General features: G+C 40.0%; 1 protein-coding gene across 1 annotated transcript in view; it reads right to left on the reverse strand.

Moving 5' to 3' along the window:
• cpeb3 (cytoplasmic polyadenylation element binding protein 3) overlaps window positions 1-22744 on the reverse strand; it is a 47226-nt gene that overhangs the window by 12966 nt on the left and 11516 nt on the right. Inside the window, 4 exon segments of the mRNA XM_055171043.2 lie at window positions 6518-6607; window positions 6682-6849; window positions 7902-7925; window positions 14805-14861. Coding sequence (XP_055027018.2) covers window positions 6518-6607; window positions 6682-6849; window positions 7902-7925; window positions 14805-14861 — 339 coding nt within the window.

The following is a 22744-nucleotide window of genomic DNA, read 5'->3' on the forward strand; positions in this document are numbered from 1 at the left end:
CATAACCGCTCCGTCTCCGACCAGGAGCCCGAAGCCGGGATGCCATCGCACAGGGCTCCCCAGCCCGTTAACGACGCGTCCGTCGTGACTACTTTCCGTCTCGTAACCAGCCCGAGTGGAGCACCCCCGCTGAACAGGTTGGGATCGAACCAGGGTCTCAGCGCTCGCATACATCCGTTCGTAACTGTAATGCGCGCTCGTCCCGATATCCACGCCCTGTTGGGCACTCTGGAACGTAACCACAGCTGTAACGGGCGCATATACAGCAGACCGAGTGGGCAAACCGGGGAGGCTGCCGCCATCAAGCCTAAAAGTCTCTGAAATCGTTTCAGTGACACAGTGCATCCGTGGCTGAATACATTCAGAGCAGACGTCAGATCTCGTTTGCGCTCCTCTGATAAGAAAGCCTTCATTGAGACCGAGTCGAGACGTACGCCTAGAAACGCGATCTCCTGCGTTGGAGATAGAGCGCACTTCTGCAAATTCACACGTAGACCGAGGCTGTCTAAATGCGAAAGTACTGCGTCTCTGTGGCTGATGAGCACCTCTCTGGATTGTGCTAAGATCAGCCAATCGTCCAGATAATTCAGGATGCGAATGCCGCTCGCTCTCAGCGGGGACAGCGCCATGTCTATACATTTCGTGAATGTGCGCGGGGCGAGCGCTAGACCGACCGGGAGGACCGTGAACTGGTAAGCAGCATCCTTGAATGCAAATCTCAGAAAGCGCCTGTGGTGCGGGGCAATCTGAATGTGAAAATAAGCATCCTTTAGGTCCACTGAAATAAACCAGTCCCCGGGCCGAATGTGGGCGAGGATCTGTTTCAGTGTAGTCATTTTGAAAGCACGTTTGTGTAATGCTTTGTTGATTAGTCTCAAATCCAAGATCGGTCTGAGACCGCCGTCTTTTTTCGGGACGACAAAGTACCGGCTGTAAAAACCGCTCTCTCTCTCTCTTGCATCGGAACTGACTCTATCGCTCGTTTGGCGAGGAGATTGCAGTTTTCCTGATACAATATCGACTCGTCTTGAGCCCGGACCGTTGACGCTATCACGCCGTTGAAATGGGGAGGTCTGCGTCGAAACTGTAGAGAGTATCCTTTCTGAATAATGTTCAGCATAATGTTCAGATATGTTGGGAATGGCACGCCATGCATCTAAGTGCAGTGATAGCGGTTGAATGACAGAATGATCGGACCGCTCGGTGCCGCCGAGCGTCTCGTGCGTGACGGGTAGCTCGGTTCTCGGGGGCTGCGCGTTGCTCGTCGGATCGCTGCTCGGGGGCGAGGGACCCAGCGGGACTAATGGAGACCTCTCCGCTCTGTGCAGCGTTTGTGTTACGGGCACAAGAGAGGATGGCCGGGGGGCGGCTGACACCGCGATAGACAACGGGCTTCTGTGCGGCTCGTTGAGACCGTGCATTAACCCTTCCCGTCCCCGCTTTCTCTGCGACCCCCGCGTCGCGGGGGGGTTCGAAAGCGGGGAGGGTGCGCTGTGCGTGTTTATATGAGGGTGGGAGCTGCCCTGGGGCGAGCGACCCGAAACCGAAACCAGATGAGGAGGAAAACGCTCTTTTTGTGAAAAAGTAACATTTTTTATTGCATTTAACACAAAAACATTTAAAGAAGCAGTCTCTGCGTCGCCCGCAACAGCCAGGGGGACGCTCGACGAGACTTTTGTTCTCTTGGCGGCGGGCTCGCCGCTCGGCGTTCTCTCTCTCACACCACTCACGTCAGGAACGCGGCTTCGCCCCGGACTGCGGTCCCCCTGGACCCGGTTTCTTCCGACGCTTCCTGGTGGATTCGTGCCAGGGGCTCTTATGACGCACCACCGGTTCAGGTCTCACTGTCGGGGGCGGTGCCGCGGGGGTTGCACTGCCGGCCGGCGTGGCGCAGACTCGGAGCGGTGTCTCGGCGGCGGCGGTCCCGCCGGCGCATGAGACATAGGGCGGCGAGGAAGAAAGTGACTCATGGCTTTAGAGCTCTTCACCGCCTCCGAGAATCGCTCCGTGATGGTGCCCACGGCGTCACCGAACAAGCCAGATGGGGAAACGGGAGCGTTAAGCAGCGTCTTCCTGTCGGCTTCCTTGAGATCCGTGAGATTTAACCACAGCTGGCGCTGCATCACCACCATGAAGCCCATGCTGCGTCCGATGGCTTGCGCCGACTTTTTGGTGGCTTTCAGCGCGAAATCCGTTGCCGCCCTCAGATCCCTGAAGGTATTCAGGTCCGTGCTGCCCTCGTCCAGCGCCTTTAGAGCCCTCGCCTGGAAAATCTGGAGGACTGCCATGGTGTGCAGTGAAGACAGAGCCTCTCCTGACGCGGCGTAGGCTTTATCAGCCAGGTGCGCCGTCGTGCGGCATGCCTTAGAGGGTAGTGAAGCCTCACCACCCAAGGAGGAGGACGACGGGCAGAGATGGGCCGCCACGGCTTCCTCGACGGGGGGGATGTGCAGGTATCCACGGGCTTCCGCCCCGTCTACTTTAGAAAATAGCTCAGACCCGCCGGCGCGAGCGCGGACGCCCTGGGGGGTCGCCCACGCTTTGGTGACCTCATCGTGCAGGTCTGGGAGGAAAGGGGCACTTTTCCTCGGAGCGGCGGCGCGGCGGCCCGAGTCAAAGTACCAAGAATCGAGTTTGCTCCTTTGGGGTTCTTGTGGGGAACTCCACTCGATCTCTAGATCCTGCACGGCCTTAGAGAGAATGCGCACCAGCTCTTCGTGAAAGGATGGGGGGTGGGCGTCAGCCTCCGACGCGGCAGGCGGAGATTGGTCCCAATCTCCGTCAGACGCCGTCAGCGACATCTCATCCTCCTCTGCGGGGACCCCAAAGGAGACAGACTCGGCAGCTCCGGGTTCAGGACGCAGGCTCTCGGCGACGAACTGAACCGGAGAGCGATGGGGAGGGGAAGCGCGGCGCTCCGGCACGTGCTCGGTCTCCGTCGGTGGCTGAGCCCCCACCAGCGGCACCTTGGCGGCAGTGGGAGGCTGCAGCGAGGAGCTTTCGAGAGCGATGTTGAGCCGAGTCCTGAGCACCCTCATTGGAAGCTCATCACAATGAGGGCACTCAGACCCAACCAACGCCGTCTCTGCGTGGAGAAGCCCCAGACATACAATACACACTTTGTGCGAATCGGGCGGGTCGATAGGACCTCCGCACCGAGAGCACATTCGCGACATCTGGATCGCTAAGAGGGACGTCCGTCTTATCCGCGTACTCAACAGATATCTTCGTTGCAGGGTAAAACTTGCTCGTGAAGGAGAAAATACTGAAGATATTCGCTCAAGACGGCTGCTATTATAGTAAGAAGGCCACGCCTCCTTTGCCGTCTTGAGCGTCATTGGCCAGCGCGAGTTTCAACTGCACTGGCGTTGTGCAATAAGGCTTCAGGGTAATCGTGATTGAAGGATCAATTCCCATAGCGTCAGCTAACTGACGCAATGTCGAGAGAACGTTCTCGACAGGGAACTATCGGTTTTGGCAGATATCAGTCTGAATTAATGTAATATAGATGCATCTCTAGTTTAAATCATTCAGTAGTAAACAGAAATGTCTAGGTTAGGTTATTAATATCACAAAAAAGTTATCATCAGTTATTTTGACGATGCATTGACCCAAACAACTTGCAGTGTATTTAAGTTAAGATTATTTACATTAAACCATGCTTTCTCTTTTTCACATTATCTCCTCAAAAAAGACACTGAACCCCAATTGAACATGTTTACACCACAGCACTGAACTGAACTCAGTCAGTCCCGCTATGAGTCAACACGCTATACACAACACCGGATGGAAAAATTATCAGCATCTTCCATTCACTCATTCTTATGAGCGTTTTATATGAGCCGGATATACAGCAGCCATTCCTGATCTATAAAATCACCATATACACTTCATTATACAGACCAGAATAATAATGAAATACTAATAACAAAGAGACACATTTAAGTGCTTGAACGTCACTGCAGTAATAAAAATAACAAACCAATTTACATTTATCCAACTTTATTACACGGCTCTCTGGAATGCTTGATTCTGATTGGTCAGTTGAGACATTTGCAGGTTCGTTCTTTTCAAATAATACCCGCTCCAAAGTAATAACGCATAGCCGGACTACTTGTATGTTTAAAATCCCTCCGCGCCAACAAAGATTACTGTTTGGCGCCATCTTGTGACAAACACTGGACAACCACAATTAAGAATGGAACATTTTTAACATGTACGGAAAAAACAAAACATTTAAACAGTGGATAGAAGAACGAACAACGACAAGACACAGAGAGCTTACTGAGACTGAACTTGACAAAATAGAGCATGACAGCTACGAAGCCAACACAAAAAAAACAGAATGGGCATTAAAACTTCTCAAAGACTAGCTAAAAGAGAAAAAAATGGAGACAGACAAGTATGAAGCAGAGGATCTTAATAAGGTATTATGATCATTTTATGAATCTGTGCAAAGTTTCGTGGAAGGATAAAAATGTTAATTTAAAACAAATATGCCAATAAAATGTTTCAAATTCATATTCATGTCCAGTTTTTTCCTTATGTGGCAAGTAGCCGTGTAATAAGGGGGATAATGTAGAGGCAGCCGGTAGTTATTGGGAAATAAGCCCCTTCAGTGTGATACAAGACCCTCCGCTTCGCGTCGGGTCCTGATCACACTGTCGGGGCTTATTTCCCGATAACTACCGACTGCCTCTACATTATTCCTTACATAATTTTCATTTGAAGAGGTTGTGTAGGATTAAAGTGATTTTCCGAGTTGAATGGAATGCGGCATAAAAGCAAACCTTGGTTCAGTTCAATTTTTTGTAATTTTATATGCAGATCTAAGGTGGTTTGAAATTTTGCAATGCTATTTAATACTGTAGCATCAATACATTTATAAGTTTAGATTAAGAGTGTAAATTTGTGGCTTGTGTATGTATAAACTAGAAAAACGACAATTTGCCCATATTAAATCCCAATTAAAGGTGCTATGTGCAACTTTTAGAAGGATCTCTTGACATAAAAGCAATATAATATACATAACTATATTATCAGAAAATATTAAATTCAAGCGAAAAATTAATGCTACATCAAAAATATCCTCATAAATACAGATAAAGGCGTGATTGCATTATAATGAGATAACCTAATACTATATTCAAACTAAATTTCCCTAATTGTCCAAAAAAACATCACTAAAGAAGTAAATAACAGTGAAACTGGCAATATTAAAGATGACATATCATGTTTAAATGCTATAATTGGGTTCCCAGTGCTTCTATCGTGCATAATGTGAAAAAGATCAACCCAATAACGTAGTTTTGGTAAAAATTCTCTGCAAGCATCTGAAAAAATAGGTCATTGAAATTTAGCTCCTCTTGTGATGTCAGAAGGGGATAATACCGCCCCTAATCTGCACTATCCAACCACAGCACTGCCATTTAGTGCAGAGATCAGCTCATTTGCATTTTAAAGGACACATTCAAAAACAAACAAACAAAGTGGCAATAGTAACATGTTATAATAAATTATCTATATGACATTTTGAGCTAAAACTTCACATATGGACTCTAGGAACACATACGTTTATTTTACATCTTTAAAAAGTCCCCATTAATAAACCAAGGTCATGTTAAGTTAAACGTGACAGCTCCTTTACAAAACTTACTCATAAACTCAAAAGCTAAATGATGCAGCCTGCAGCAGGCCTAACACGTGAGCTCTCACCATAGGTCTTTCTACTAAATACACTAGAGTCTCCATCCCACAAATAAACCTATAGGTACAATTTCAATATAGTTATAGAGAAATATAGTCAGTACTGCAGCTTTCATGATACAGTATATGAACCTATGCCCTGACCCATCCAAACAAACTCTTAATCATTGCTTCAAGGTATTCTTATGAGTGTGTATGTGTGTTACGTGATGAAATGCAGTTGGTCTCTCCCCGCAGGTGTGTATCTGTAAGTACTTGTCTGTGTGCGTCTGTGCAAGCTACAGCAACACAACACCTGAAGGCCTTTTGACTGATAAAGACCAAAGTGACGCACAAAACAGCTTCCAGATTCTCAGAGATTGCAAACACTGACCAGCATTCGGTACTTGATGAGATTACCAGTTAACTAAGCAAAATGCTGGTTAGAAACGCGGTTTAATTTCCTGTAATATCATGCATAAATATGCCGATGTGCATGCATTTTGCTTTTTTATATAATTTTTAGTCGAGCACCCTGAAGCACCCTTTTGCTTTCTTTTAGTAAATTATGTGTGAACACGATTCTGACAGAGTCTTAAATATTATGTATTTAATGAACTAGACATAGATTATAAAGAAACATTTAGGGAGTTAAATGCTTATCCACTGTGATGACGGTGTGACTCAACAGCTATTTTGCAGCCGCCTACTCTCGGTTTCTGTTTAAGTGACATCTTAAAGGTTTCATGGGGGCGTCGTGCGATTTCTGATGTGTTAAACGCTTACAGCTGTGTTGTGTGCCGCAGGAGAGATGATGTCATGATGTCATTACCTTTAGGTGGAAAATAAGATTTGCTTTCTGCTTTATGTGGCCAGTCCACCACCAGGTGTCCGTACCGACGAAAACTGTTGGTGATCTCATCTGGAAAAAAGTAAATAAAAAGAAATGCATATCATTGCTCAGATCATGAAACAAGTCGTGTGTGTATTACGTACCTTCATCGATATCCGGTGGCAGTCCACCAACGAACACCTTCCTGGAGTAACGCTCCATCCTCTCTCCGTTCTGACAGCGGGATGGGGAGCTCAGGCCAGGGTTGAGCGTCTGATCGCCGTGACCATCATCCAGAAAGCCGTCCTCAAACGGAAACAGCGAAGAACGACCTGAAGCAGGAAACAAGAAGAAACAAAAAGAAAGAGGAAAGATGGAAATGCACAAGATTGAAAATGAAAGCGTGTAGAGGAAGAGAGAGAGAAAACAAGCCAAGAGAAAAGAAAGTCATTAATGCAATTAATGTCAAAGCCGAGATAAAACAGAAATCCAGTAAAACATTACATAAATAAAAAACAAGGATGTAATTTAATTGATATGATCAGGTGAAGTTTTTATCCAAAAATAGGTGATGAGAGGTCATTTTGGAGATGGGCTCCATGCACACGGACACAGCATTAGTCCAACACTCTTAATGGGAATTAAGCTCACATGATTGAGATGTTTGTTAAAATATAATACTTAACACAACACACAACATTAAAAACTGATCTACTACAGCGTGAACTGCTGCAGCCGTCATGCATTTAGTAATGAGTGCATTTACATGCAAAAATAACCCGAAAACTCAAAAAACGCCTTATTATAGAAACCCATTTACATGCAAATAAATAAACAGGCTATTATACAGGATTTGGAGACCAAGCTGATCTGGGGCACCATTGACTTCAATAATAGGATAATAAACTAATACTATGGAAGTCAATGGTGCCCCAGACCTGTTTGGTTATAACCATTTTCAAAAAGCTGAATATATATATATATATATATATATATATATATATATATATATATATATATATATATATATATATATATATATATATATATATATATATATATATATATATATATATATATATATATATATATATGTTTGGAACAGCTTGTGGATGTGTAAATGATGAGATAAGTACATTTTTGGGTGAACTTCAGACTTAGAGCATGTAAACGCACTCGATGCTGACGAAAGATCATGACGATTTGCGATCATTTTCCAAATGAATCCCCAGATTGTTAACCACAGTGTTAAAAAATCAACGGCAAAATTACTCTCATGACACGTCTGCCATGACACCCGAAACACCCAGAATTTTATAATTCAGCTTGATTTAAATCCCCATCATTTTTTCAAGCACAATACATGTAAAAGGTGACAGGTTACCTCTTCTGCGACCATAACTCCTGGCTGCTCGAGAGTACAGACAAAGAGAGGAAGAGAAAGAAAAAGAGAGCGTCAGTACCAGACAGAAAAAAGAATGAAAGACAGACATGGGTTTTGTGGGCAGACCGTGGGAATCGTCACCATGGCAAGTTGGCAACAGTTAACGCACTGGACCTGACCATCAATGATCTCTACATGTATGTTTAAACAACAATGATGTAATGAAAAATAAAAATGTTTCCTTCGTGTTTACTAAAAAAATTTCACATACATGTGACAAAAAGATGGATCAAAAAATGACTAAATTCACTGTATTATGTATGCCAGGCCACTACATATGCATTCTTATGTGTAAACACAAAGATATTTTATATTACCAAGATGCGTCACTTGGTTGATCACAAGACTGGGAGATCACTGGTAGATTGCAACACTAGGAGATCGCAAAACTGGGAGATCACAATGGTCAATATGGCTGCTCTAGTCCCACCCTTCAGTAAAAAGAGCCAATCGTCAACCGTTTAAGAATGACATTCTCTGGGGAGGGAAGGACTTTGCGCGTGCGAATTATGTGACACGTCTTGCTTTTCGCACAGTGACGTGACTTCCTTGAAAAGACTTTAGTAAATACAAACATAAATACAAACAGTCAAGATGGCGAAAGCCTCAAGCAGTTTTGCTTAAATATAAAAAAAATTAAAATGTATAAAAATGTTGTAAACTTTGTTAATAAAATCAGTATATTGGGTATAGCATAAACACACATCCTGTAGGCTGCCATTGTTGTTTTGGTTATACTCATGCATACCTATAGACTGAATTAACCGAGGGGCAATCTCTACCGTGAAGCCAACATGGAAGTGACTAAAACTGCAATTCATCGACTGGCCACTAGAGACTGGCTCCAAAAGGGAGTCAATTTCATAAACCTCCATGTTAAAATGGAGCTACTGTAGGTGGGCGTGGTTTCAGCAACCATCCACTTCAGCTCCACCCACATCCCGCCTCTTTACCCATTTTCGGTAACTGCAAGTGATGCACGGTGATGCAATAGAGACAGAGCGCAGTTATGCAAATTTGAAAACCACGCCCACCGGGGGGGAAAGCAAGTCAACCGTCTCCATTGACTTTGTATTGCGAGAAGCCGCCTCCTTTTCATTTCTGGCTTATAACAAAAAACTGAATAATCCCTAAAAGCTGCTTTGTGACAATATGTACAGCTAACAAGCCAAAGAAACCAGAAATAAGTTTTTATAAGCTGTCGAGCCGTAAAACCCAGTCCCCAAGGAGAACAAAGTGGATCGCCGACCACGTTTCCCCCCAGTGGACGCAGTTCTACTAATAGAAGTACTATGAAAAGTTGCCTGTATCCATTTTTGTGTCTTTAAGCGCTCGTTTTTTGGGGTCGACAGCTTATAAAAACTTATTTACAGATTAAACTTAAAAACAGAATAATACCTAAAAGCTGCTGTGTGACAAGGTGTACATCTAACACGCCAAAAAAATAAATAAATACGTTTTTATAAGCTGTTGACTTCAAAAAACGAGCGTTTAGACACAGAAATGGAAACAGGCAACCCCTCACAGCACTCCCACTAGCAAAACTGCGTCCAACAGGGGGAAACGCAGTCGGCGATCCACTTTATTCTCCTTAAAGACTGGGTTTTATGGCTCGACAGCTTATAATTTCTGGTTTCTTTGGCTTGTTAGCTGTACATATTGTCACAAAGCAGCTTTTAGGCATTATTCAGTTTTTTGTTATAAGCCAGAAATGACAAGGAGGCGGCCTCTTGCAATACAAAGTCAATGGAGACAGTTGGATTGCTTTCCCCCCCGGTGGGCGTGGTTTTCAGGTTATGACGCGCTGCGCTCTGTCTCTATGCCAAGATGGCGACGGCAAGCCCTACCAACTATTGGCTTCAAAAAAGCTCTTCACAAACCTATGGGAGACGTCATGAACACTACGTTCATATTTTTTACAGTCTATGCAATTAACACAAGTGCATGATGCCACAGTTATCACAAATTCACACTCATGTAGTTTACCCAGACGGAAAGTCGCTGTTGACAAAAACTTGCACATAAAAACATAAAACTTTATTGTTTATGGTGAAATCTCAGGCCCATTAGTAACTCGTCAATTAAGAGAAAACGCTTCCCTGCCAATGACGAGAATTTCCGGCTTTCCGCAATACCGCTATTATCCACCAGATGGCAAATTCCGCAAATTATGCAACCCGGAAGTAACGTCTCGCGTGAAAGAACTCCGTGTAGGTTTTAAAGATCGCTCTGAATGTGATCTCTATCAAAAGTCCTTCACAAAAATTGAATTATCTTTTTGAAGAAACCTACCCATATTTGAGAGGTGATAAAAAGAGAACTAATGAAGGTAGAATGAAATGTTTTTTTTTTGTTTGGAAGCAAAGGGTCTGTTCTTTTTAATTTGATATATTGTTTGTATATATTATATATTTAAAGAAGAACATTTTCTGGAAGGCATTAAACTTTTGTGAAAATCATGAAAAATGCTGGCGCTGGCTGGCAACTTTTTTTAAAAACACTGGCGTGGAAAGAGTTAATTATTTGGTAGATGACCTATATCACACACAAGCATTTTTTCTGGATGACTTTAAATGTAAAGTGCATGATTTCAAAACAATGTTTTAGCAGCTGAAACAATGATTTGATAGAGTAAATAATCCTTTATGTATTTCTGTTAAATAAATTCACTTTAAGTGAAAGCATACGACTAAAGGGGGAGGTATCGTACACCGGAAGTGCACATTAAATAGCGCGAGCTTAGACAGATAGCCTCAACTTCAAAATGCAATATATACATTAGCAACCGATGTTAATCTTTAATGATTTGGGACAAATATGATGTCATTTAATGTGAGTGGCGCGACAGGGATTTGAGCAACTCCTGAGTCATAGCTGGGCACCGCGGACAGGCGCCACCTGTCGGCGCTGGTGTGCGTATACTCATAGAAAACAATGTGTTCTATTTTTTTAGAACCGAGCGGCGCTGCGCGTCCGGTGTGCGACCCCCGTAACTCTCAGAACTAAAAAATATTAGCGACTGAGATCTGGGCCGACCCAATTTCAACCAATAGTTCAGTAGCTGCGTTGCAATTCAAAGGGTAATGAAACAAAATTGACAAAATGTAAAATTTGGCCAATGGAAACGCAACAATTTCGCTAAACTCCCATTTATGGCAAAATGTTTTTACACTTGCATGATGTGGTTTTTCAGGTAATTCGGAAAACCTGTATTTCGTAAAACTGCAATTTTCAGGTCACCTGATTCAAGTAAGTCACATAATTATTATTTGAATATGACGAGGTACTAAAACCTCCCAGAAACACCTTGATATGTGTCTGCTCTCAAGTATAAAAGGCTTTCCATGCCATTAATGTTTGGATAATACTCTTACGTCTCCTTCGGTTAAAATAATGCCTAGTGCGGTGGATGTGATATTAGTAAACCTACCAACATCAGTCAACGTGGCGTTTGAAATGACTTCTCACGAGAGGAAAAACAACGTTTCAGATGCATTTCATCAATTATTGGAAACGCCGTAATTTCACAAGTCTTTTGTCGACAATTAGAAAATAATGCTGAGGTTTTGCGCAATTCTGCAATGGAAACTCAACTACTGCTGTACGAGAGCTCAACCATCCATTGTCCTCCTGAAACGTGATGAACTAAAATTGAACTAAAGTCTCACGAGGGGAAGCTCTTTCAAAACCCCATCCTGAAAATGACAGATCTGCTTTTTTAATTCCAACTGTGTGACAGTTGGACGGAAACATTGTCTCACTTCTTGAGTTTTCATTAAAACCGTCTCTGTGTACCGTCTCAGACACAATGTGACGGACAGAAACCTCTAACTGGTGCTATCAGGGGGTCTTAAACTCTTAGCAACAATGAAAGCAGAGAGTTACTATTTGTCTGCAAACCCCCACCTGACTTTAGGTCAAAATTAAAGTGACTGATCTAATACAGTTTCTCTTTCCGTTAAAGAATAAGCACTGTCGCATTTTACGAGCATTCGAGAGCAATTATTTGAAGTCCCTCAGGCTGATATTGAATGCAAGTCACGGCATATCACACACAACTTTGAGAACTCTAGAAATGACACTAGGATAGTGCGAAAGAACCGTAAGTCTGGGTCAAAAAACAAACACAGGGCGTCTTCTAAACAGGGTGCGAGATTAACACCCGTCAAAACGTTTCGTACAGTGGTGGGTAGTTTGTTTTTGCTCATCTGTCAGCCACCGTGTGTTATAATGATGTAATGTCATAACTTGTGGTTGATTCGTGCTTGAACCAACAGGAATGATTATAATATAAAAAACAGGTAAACGTCGATGCAACTGTGAACATAAAGGTAATTGAGATGCAATGCCACAGTCGTGGGTTCTCATAAAATGTCATAGTAACATAAATTTACAATTAAGTACTGATGCACCGATGTATCGGCTGAGGATATTGGTCGATTTTGGATGAAATTGAAACCATTGGCATATCGGCAATAGCACGAGAAAGGCTGATGCTGATTGTTTATTAATTAACTGCGTGAAGGCAATAAGTTGCATATCTGTTGCATTTTTTATAATTATCAAAATTAAAGGTGCAGTGTGTACATTTTAGAAGGATTGCAATATGCAGCAATGCAATATAATATAGATAACTACATTATCAGTGGTGTATAAAGACCTTATATAATGAACTGTATTGTTTTTATTACCTTAAAATGAGCGGTTTTATGTACATACACTGCGGGTCCCCCTAGATGTAAGCCGCCATTTTGCGCCACCATGTTTCTACAAAAGCCCTAAACAGAAAAACTGTTCTACAGAGATTTCTCAGATGATTACATGTCTGTCCTGTGACGGCTATCGTAGCTTCTCTACGTGCTTCAAAAGGGAGGAGTGCAATTTGCAACCTCACCACTAGATGCTGCTAAAATCTACACAGTGTACCTTTAAATACTTCCCAAAATAAAATAAAATCTGTAGGCTACAAATTATAGTTTGTCAGATGTGCGATGGGAATTTTTTTTAAATCACATCGTTAATCACGTGAGAGATTACTCATTCACGCGAGCCATGCGGTCTGGAAAATTTCTGGCCTTTTTTGGCAATCTCGAAAAATTTTATCTTACTTTGTGCCTCACTTAATATGTGGTCAGCTAAAATGTTAAATAGATCCAATTCATGTTCAGTTAAAATTATTTGATACAGAAATACCGTACTTTTCGAACTATAAGCCGCATCGGAGTATAAGCCGCATCATTCAAAAATGCGTCATTAAGACAAAATAACATATATAAGTCACAGTGGACTATACGTCGCGTTTATTTAGAAAATTATTTCACAAAATCCAAGCCGACGAACAGACATTTAATCTGGAAATGCAAGTTATTCAACTAAACAATAGCAGACAGAACAGCAGACTGAATAGATGTCTGTACATTAAAGTAATATTATCAGTTATTTAAACGATAAACCATAGCATACACAACTTACCTGGAAGGTTGAATAGGCTAAATTAACCGAACAAGCCAACTAGCGTGAAGTTCGCATACTCGTCATTCCACAATTCACTGAATTACATAAATGAAGAGTTTCGTTGCAAAACGAGATAACCACCGTTTTTTTTAATTATTCAGAAATCTCGTTTTTTGGTTGTGCATTCCAATTAATTTCAATGCAATTGATTTAAACCTTCATAACTTAAAAAATACAGCTAAGTAGCACCATAAAACAAAATAATAACAGATAACATAATAATAAACATGTTTTGTCAAAAATGTTAAAAAATGGATTTATCTCGTTTTGCAACGAAACGTTGCATCGAAGCAGCATATGGCAAACTCTCGCGGCTGTAGACGGTAATGATGTCTCTTGCCTCATTAATGTCAAAATTAATTCATACTGACACACCTGACTATAAGACGCAGCACCAGCCAAATTATGGAAAAAAACACGGCTTATAGACCGAAAAATACGGTAAACTAGCTAATAGGTGAACTATTGTACTGTATAGTATACAAGTGTTTCATATCAGTATCAGCATCAGCCAATAGTTGTCTGTTTAAATTGGTATTGCGCCCCCCCAAAATCCTATTGGTGCATCCCTACAATTAAGTCATCATTTTTGGATTATGCGACTAATCTGTTCATCTCAATTTTTTTCCAAATCCCACACGGCTTTAATTTTCCAGGACTTTACTTGCTCGGAGAAACTTTAGACTTTAAGTGAGTTCATTCAAACAGACGTGGAAACTATTCTTCCTGTTAAATAGTCGAAATGATAGGTTTAAAGATGGTCACAACCCTGCTGGCCTCCCACCCCACTGCGTCCATAAACCACACGCCAGACCTTAAACATCTCGCTCGAAGCTTTCAGTGGTCTGTAAATGAGAGACAGATATCTACTACAACCGTCAGATTAATAAGCACACTGAAGATATCTGTGTGACCCTGGTCAAAATGCTTCTGGTGTTTCCTTCCTTTTATGTTTGCTCTTCTGGACGGACGCCAACTGCTGAGGCGGACCGTGAGCGTATATAAGCTTTCAGGTTTGCTAATCATAGCAGGCCAGGTGCTCATGTGTACGCTTTGGTGGCACCACAGAGCGTTTGGGCTTACAAGGCACCAGTGGTCGATCAATATGGGCTTTTAACATTGATCGGGAGATGGTGGGATAATGGCCAATACGATGCGGATCAGATCATACAGTGGGGTTTTTAAAAATGCAAAACTAAAAAAAGATTCAGAACTATTTAAGGTGGTAATTTATACAAGATATATGACAAAAGCCAACACTGTTCAATTGAAGTAAAAGCATGTGCAGATTAAAGCTACGAGAGTATTTTTTAAATGTCTTATACTTACTGTTCAGTGGTAAAATATGTTCGGCTACTGGATGGTGAAAGTTCAGTCCCATGCGACCTATGAAGAGATAGAGAACACATCCCATGATCAGACAACATTCGTATGAGTTTTTGTTCAATACTGGTGTTTAACTAACATGAATGCTTAAAAAAAAAAAACGTGTATTATTAAATAAAAAAGTCTTATTTTTATACAGTTTTTTCTATATGCCAATACCATACAGAGGCGGTATTACATAAAGGGAAATTTTCATTCTAGTGAGCATTTGTTTAAACCAAAACCTACGATTATGAGTGCATGGTGAGCCTTTTATATCCTTGATTCCTTTTTATGTTTATTTTAAAGTAATAGTTCACCCAAACATGAAAGTTAGCCCATATTTTTGTCTTGTGACGGTTTCATTACAACTCATATGATGACAAGTCACAAGACATAAGAACCAATCATCATCAGTAACACTTTACATAAGGTTGCATTTGTTAACAGTTACTTAATGCATTAGCTAACATAAACTACCAATAGTACTACAGCATTGTATATTAATTTAGGCATTTACGAATACATTAATAAAAATCAAGCACTGTATCTGATAACATTAATTAATGCGCCATGAACTAACATAAATAACTGTATTGACATTAAAGGGATAGTTCGGCCAAAAATGAAATTAAACCCATGATTTACTCACCCCCAAGCCGTCCGAGATGCACACGTCCATAATTTTTTTAAACGACCACATTTTCAGTTATTATAGAAAATGTCTCAGATCGTTAAGAGTAAAGTTGCATAAAATCTGCATATATCCTTCCTCAAAGAAATCCAAACGGGTCCAGGATGATAAACAAAGACCTTCTGAGGGTAATCCGCGCAGTGTTGTTGTAGAAATATCCATATTTAAAACTTTATAAACGAAAATAACTATCTTCCGGTAGCGCCGCCATCTTAGACTCCTCTGTATTCCGGAGAGAGTATTAGCGTAGTGTACGCACTTTTTCTTAGTGACGTATGACAAATGCGGAGGGCGGAGCACAGAGCAGCAGCAGCAGAAACCTCCGAAAACTGCGTACGCTCTCATCTTGAATGCGTACGCGACTAAGATTGCGGCGTTATCGGAAGCTAGTTATTTTCATTTATAAAGTGTTAAATATGGATATTTCTACAACAACACCGTGCGGATTACCCTCAGACGATCTTTGTTTATCATCCTGGAGCCGTTTGGATTTCTTTGGGGAAGGATATATGCAAATTTTTTTATACTTGAAGGACGTGGACCCTTTAACTTTACTGTTAATGACTGGAAGATGAAAGACATTTTCTAAAAAAACTGAAAATGTGTTTGTCTGAAAAATGATGGACATTTGCATCTTGGACGGCTTGGGGTGAGTAAATCATGGGTTTAATACACTGATCTATATAAATGACTGGATTGCGCATGACGTCACACTTGTGAAGCCACCGCGCCGCCATGTTGGTATACCCAAACGTTCTATTAAATCAATGGACGTTATCAGATTTTAATGATAAAACATCACTTTACTCGTCTTTGTTTTTATATGTGAAGTTACCCTGTACATTATTACAACACAAACGTCCAAAGCATGTAAATAGTTATTTACTGAAAGTTGTACATTTTGCGTTTTAATCAGTTATTATACATTCATCTTTATTACAGTATCAGATCAAAACACACCGCAGCATATTTAGTATTAATGACATTAAACGTGCTCATTCTGAAATCTAAATAAATAATCATACTTTGTACCATATGTGCATGCAATAATTTGCTAGTTTTGTAATTATGTTGTAAACTTACAAGTTACCTAAACTTATTTAGAGAAATAACGCTGACCGTCACAGTGTAGCTGAATGTCAAAAAAAACTTTATTTATACCCGTGTCATTAACAGAACGCAGCAGACACACTCACCTTAACGGTTTTTATAAATCCATTATCCTGCCTGATTAAAACATAAACATTGCAAATAACACCAGAATTAACAAATAATTAACGTACACATATCCTAAAAATTAACCTTGTGTAACTGATACGCTGTAAAGGGGGTACATTTTGATCATGATTTTGAATGGAAGTCAATGACGCTCTCTGCCGGTTGGGTATACCAAGATGGCGGCTCGAACTCTGCGCTGGCTTCACCTCACGCAGTTACGTCAAGCTTTTTATGCGCAATCCAGTCATTTATATAGATCAGTGGTTTAATATCATTTTTGGCCGAAGTATCCCTTTAACAAGAATTAATACATGCTAAAAACTACATTGTTTATTCATGTTAGTTAAAGGGACACTCCGCTTTTTTTGAAAATGGGCTCATTTTCCAGCTCCCCTACAGTTAAAAATGTTACTTTTACCGTTTTGAAAACCATTCAGCCGAAAGTTGCTATTTTTTTAGGCAGATATGGTTATGAACTATACTCTCGGCGTAATAATCAAGGACTTTGCTGCTGTAACATGGTTGCAGCAGGTGCAATGATATTACGCAACGCCTGAAAATAGCCTTTCAATAGTAACTTTCAATAGCAGGGGACTATTTTCGGGCGCTGTGTAATATCATTGCGCCTGCTGCAGCCATGTTACAGCAGCAAAGTCACTGATTATTACGCCAGAATGAGAGTATAGTTCCTAGACATATCTGGCTAGATAATCACAACTTTTAATTTTCCGTCTCTCTTAATACATGATGTAACTACAGAAGAGTCAAGTTTTTAATAGGAAAAATATTGAAACCCTTTAGGTTATTTTTTAGCGCAATGCTAATGGTCTAATCAGATTCAATGGATTATGCTAAGCTATGCTAAAAGTGCTAGCGCCAGACCCGGAGATCAGCTGAATGGATTCCAAAATGGTAAAAATCAAATGTTTAACCCTTGAGGAGCTGTAAAGTGGAGTGTCCCTTGAACGCATTTACTAATGTTTACAACCTCAGTGTAAAGTGTTACCTCATCGTCTTACCAACGTTAAGCCAATTTAGATCATACGCAACTTACAGTGTCTTTTACATTAAAACGTCACTAATTAAGCAAAAAAAAAGCTCAGTTTTCTTTTACAAACGTATCGTTTTGCTTTAAAGGGACACTTCACCCATTTGCATTAAGCTGTGTATAGTTAGAAACCCAGTCATGTTTTTGAATGGTCGTGCATTATTCCCTCTGTTTCCCCTGAGACAGGAGAAATACAGATTTCAGTGTTGCACTTCCTTCTTTCAATGAGGTAAAAATCATCATTTTGCATCATTGAAAGAAGCAAGTCCTATATCTTTGTAGAGGGGGAGAGACTACAAACACTCCTTTTCTCGGTCAAATATGCACCAAATTTGGACATTTCGACTTCAAATATGATCCACTTTTAATAAAGATGAATGTTTCTACGGGTGAAATGCTCCTTTAAAAGACATATATTAACCCACTGGATTCCTTTTCTGATGATGGATGGGCTTCAAACATTACAAGGAAGGCATATACAACTAGGTTGGCAGTAAGATGAGTAAATTTTAGGGTGAACTATTCCTTTAAATGTATGTCTGCTGTAAATTAAGTCTATTTTCAGGAGTACACCAGCACAGAGATGCACAGATACCAGACAGCTATCGCAAGGTTGATTTCATAATGTCTTGAACTTGCTCTCCATAAGCTAATAACACTTTGCTGTAACTAACTCTGTAACTTCTTGTCAGCTGTCCGTATTAGAGTATTAGTAGACTGTCTGCTTAATATCACTTTATTGTGATGATCCCTCAACAGACATTCAACTGACTTTGCAACTACATGTAAACTTACTCTACTAACCCTAACGCCTTCACTAACCCGACTCCCAACAGCCTATTGATACTTTAATCTAATGAGAATTAGTTGGCAAGTTATTTATAGTTAGTAGAATGTCAAAATAAAATGTAATCTGACTTTCACGGAAACTATACAGTCATTCTCCTGGCGCAGGATACAGAATGTACATCACATGCATGTATTTGTGTATTTTTCATCACAAACAAACATGAGATCCAGGTTATGTTCAAGGTGCTATAGTAGTTAAACATGTATACAAACTAAATATCTTCCACCTCTAGACCACACACACATAAATGCAGTCAGTAATGTGCATGTGTATGAAGCAGCTGTTGATGTACTTTAAGAAACAGAGCTCTAATGTGGCGGCATTAGCAGTTTTGGTTATAAATGACAGCAGAGCCCTGGTGAGATTCCAGGGAACAAGCCGCGACCGGCTCGTACTCAAATCCTGATCACACATCTACATTCCCAGAGTCCCTCTGCCCTACGGTTATTCCACAGATGCCAAATATTGCCGAGAAATTTGCGCAACGTTGTGTTTCGACAGGTATACGGCCCTGGGAGACCGCAGGACGAATGCGGCAAATGCTTCTCGGTTTGCATGTGCTGTTAGGATTAGTGTGCTATATATAGCATCACTGGTGAGAAACAGCAGCCGGGCTGAGAGCGATTCACTCACACGTTCACCTTTTCGTGGCTTTCCTAAAAAATTCAAATGAATGTAACAACAGCTCAACTGTCAGCGCATGTGTCAACCGTAGCACAGGCAAATGAATGATAATAATAATAATAATGATGATAATGATGACGATGAAGAGCTGCTAAATTGATTTGTAAATAACGCCTCATTACGATTTTATTTTAAAATATTAACACAATTGAAGAGACCCATGATTCATCTGTTTAAGAGTACAATGACTGGCACGGCACACACACTTCTTAAAGGTCACTGCTGACTCATTTGAACCAAATTACATTAACAGACATTAAAACACCAACCTATACTTCATCATCACCACTTGTTTTCTTGTAGGGCTGCACGATATTAAAAAAGCACATTATGGATGTGACATTTGCAGTCAAAACTTGTAATATAATTTCTTAGAAAATGCATTTATTACCAATATATTGAATATTTTCGAAAAGTCTATACTCATGTTTTTTATTTTAGATGAGGGAAACATGCATGCGCAATGGTTGTGACAAACATACTTTTAGGAATTCTGTAAATTAAAATGCACAAACTAGAAGAAATAATGTCCAAAAAAATGAAATAAATTAATTAAATTAATATTTGAAGAGTTTCGTTGCAAAACGAGATAACCACCGTTTTTTTTAATTGTTCAGAAATCTCGTTTTTTGGTTGTGCATTCCAATTAATTTCAATTCAGCTGCAGTTGATTTGTTTTGATTTAAACCTTCATAACCTAAAAAATACAGCTAAGTAGCACCATAAAACAAAATAATAACTTGATAACATAATAATAAACATGTTTTGACAAAAATGTAAAGAAATGGATTTATCTCGTTTTGCAACGAAACTCTCCATTTATTTCAAGTTTTGCATGCACATTTATAAGAAAGAAACAGCTTGTGTATGTGACAATTTTGAAATTTGCACTTACTTAACTATGAAACGTAATTAAAAAAATACTTTAAAAACTTTAACCGAGACTTTGCATGGGTAATCTCTAAACCACCACATATTTACATCTGAGATATCAGTATGGTTATATGCTTTGGGTAAAAATTTTACTTTTTATAATAAGGTTGACATTTGCATAGAATTGCCCATATGCAAAAACACGTGACCAAATTATTATTATTTTTAGCTATTGCAAATAATTGTGATTTTCAATATTCCCATATGCGCGATGCGGTATTTCCACAATTTTCGGTATATCGTGCGTCGTTGTTTTCTAGCAAACCTTAATACTACTTTTAGCAAGGTAAAGTACCAATTTCGTATTGTGATTATTCCATATATGCAAAAACGTTCTAAAGCATGCGATAAACAGTATGCAATATGGTAATACCATTTTCTCTTTGCTAAATTTTGACTATACATGACCAAATTTTTTATTTTTTAGTTAATGCAAATTATTGCGATATAAATATTCCCATATGCACATCTGCACATGTCAAAGCATGCACAAATGCCAATTTTCTCTTTGCTAAACTTTGTATACTACAGAGCCCCTAAGGGGACATGGAGAAAAATTAAATAAAGTTTTCATGTGATCACGTGAAACTTTCATGTGCTCAAGTGAAACTTTCATGTGCTCACGCAAAATCTTCATGTGCAGATTTCTTTTAAAGTTTCGTTTCGCGTACTCACATGAAACAATAGCGCGAAAGTTTCACGTGAGCGCGCGATAGTTTCAGATGAGCATGCGAAACTAAACTTTATTAAAAATTCTGCACATGAAGGTTTTGCGTGAGCACATGAAAGTTTCACGTAAGCAAATGAAACTACACTTTAGAATTTTTTACTCCAATGTCACTTTAGGGGCTCGGTAGTATACTATATACATGACCAAAAATTTTTTTTTTGTTATTGCAAATTATTGCAATATAAATATTCCCATGTGCTCGCCTGCTGTATTTCCGAGATTTTCTGTATATTGTGCTGCATTGTTTTCTAGCAAAGTACCAACCAACTTTGTATTGTGTTTATTGCCCATATGCAAAAACTTGCTAAATCATGCGATAAACAGTATGCAATATCTCGTAATACCATTTTCTCTTTGCTAAACTTTGACTATACATGACCAAATTTTTTTTTTATTGCAAATTATTGCGATATAAATATTCCCACGTGCACGCCTACGGTATTTCCGTGGTTTGCGGTATATTGTGCTGCATTGTTTTCTAGCAAACCTACCTTGCTGAAGATTGTAGTTAAAGTACCAACTTTGTATTGTGTTTATTGCCCATATGCAAAAACTTGCTAAATCATGCAATAAACAGTATGCAATAGGGTAATAGCATTTCCTCTTTGCTAAACTTTGACTATACATGACCAATTTTTTTTTTATTTCTTTTTTTATTGCGATATAAATACTCCCTTATGGCCGTCTGCGTTATTTCCGCGGTTTTCGGTATATTGTACTGCTTTGTAGTAAACCTACATTAACTACAATCTTCAGCAAGGTAAAGTACCAACTTTGTAATGTGTTTACTGCCCATATGCAAAAACTTGCTAAATCATGTGATAAAACAGTATGCAATATGGTAATCCATTTTCTCTTTGCTAATCTTTGACTATAAATAACCTTTAAGTATTAAAATCTTGTTTGATATCTGTTTTCTGTGATTTCGGTATACTCTTCAGCCCTATTTTCTAGAAAACCTAACTTTAGCTTGCTGAAGATATCAAGTTTGCTGAAGATATGTGTTGAGGCTACATAAACTGTGAATGCACTTACATGACAACTTACACATCAAATTCAACTAGGAATTACAGTGTTTTTTTCACAACCCAAATCTCAGGTAATACAGCACTGAAAACATCCTGTTGGCATTTCCGTATAGGATGCAAATCACACGCTTCCTTTTCCCTTTTGGCTGTTTGATCTGGCCTGAACGCTGGAAGCAAATGTCAATGTCTTTTCTTTCAGCATGAAAGTGGCTTTCTAGTCTTGTTATGACAGAAACACGTACACCATCTTTCCCAGCACGCTAGCTTGAAATAAAGGTTACGAACTCCTGAAGGCTTGGACCTTGGAGCGTTCATATCACTATCCACAACACGGCAAGTAGAACTGAAGCAATGGTGTCAACGTTCACAAACCCTGTTAAATTCATGTCAGCAGTCGGATGCTAAAGATAAAACATAAAATTAAAGTGCAGAGTCTTTGAAACACCAGCGACCGTCACACACCTTGAGTTTCCCATGACTAATAGATTTGGGGAAAGACAAACATTATGAACTATTAAAAGAAAACGAAGCTGATAAACTCTTGAGGAAAATGGGTCTCACATGTGTGAACCTCAGGCTAAAGTCTCAATCTAATTACGAGATTCGAAGCATTAAAGTTTGATTATAATTATTGATTTTTAATCTTTGACATGATCTTATTCAGTCAATATTAAAGATATCAAGGTTATTTTTCACAGAATGTCCTTTACATTATGTAG

The sequence above is a fragment of the Misgurnus anguillicaudatus genome, chromosome 11 (genome assembly GCF_027580225.2).
Source record: "Misgurnus anguillicaudatus chromosome 11, ASM2758022v2, whole genome shotgun sequence".
NCBI lineage: Eukaryota > Metazoa > Chordata > Actinopteri > Cypriniformes > Cobitidae > Misgurnus > Misgurnus anguillicaudatus.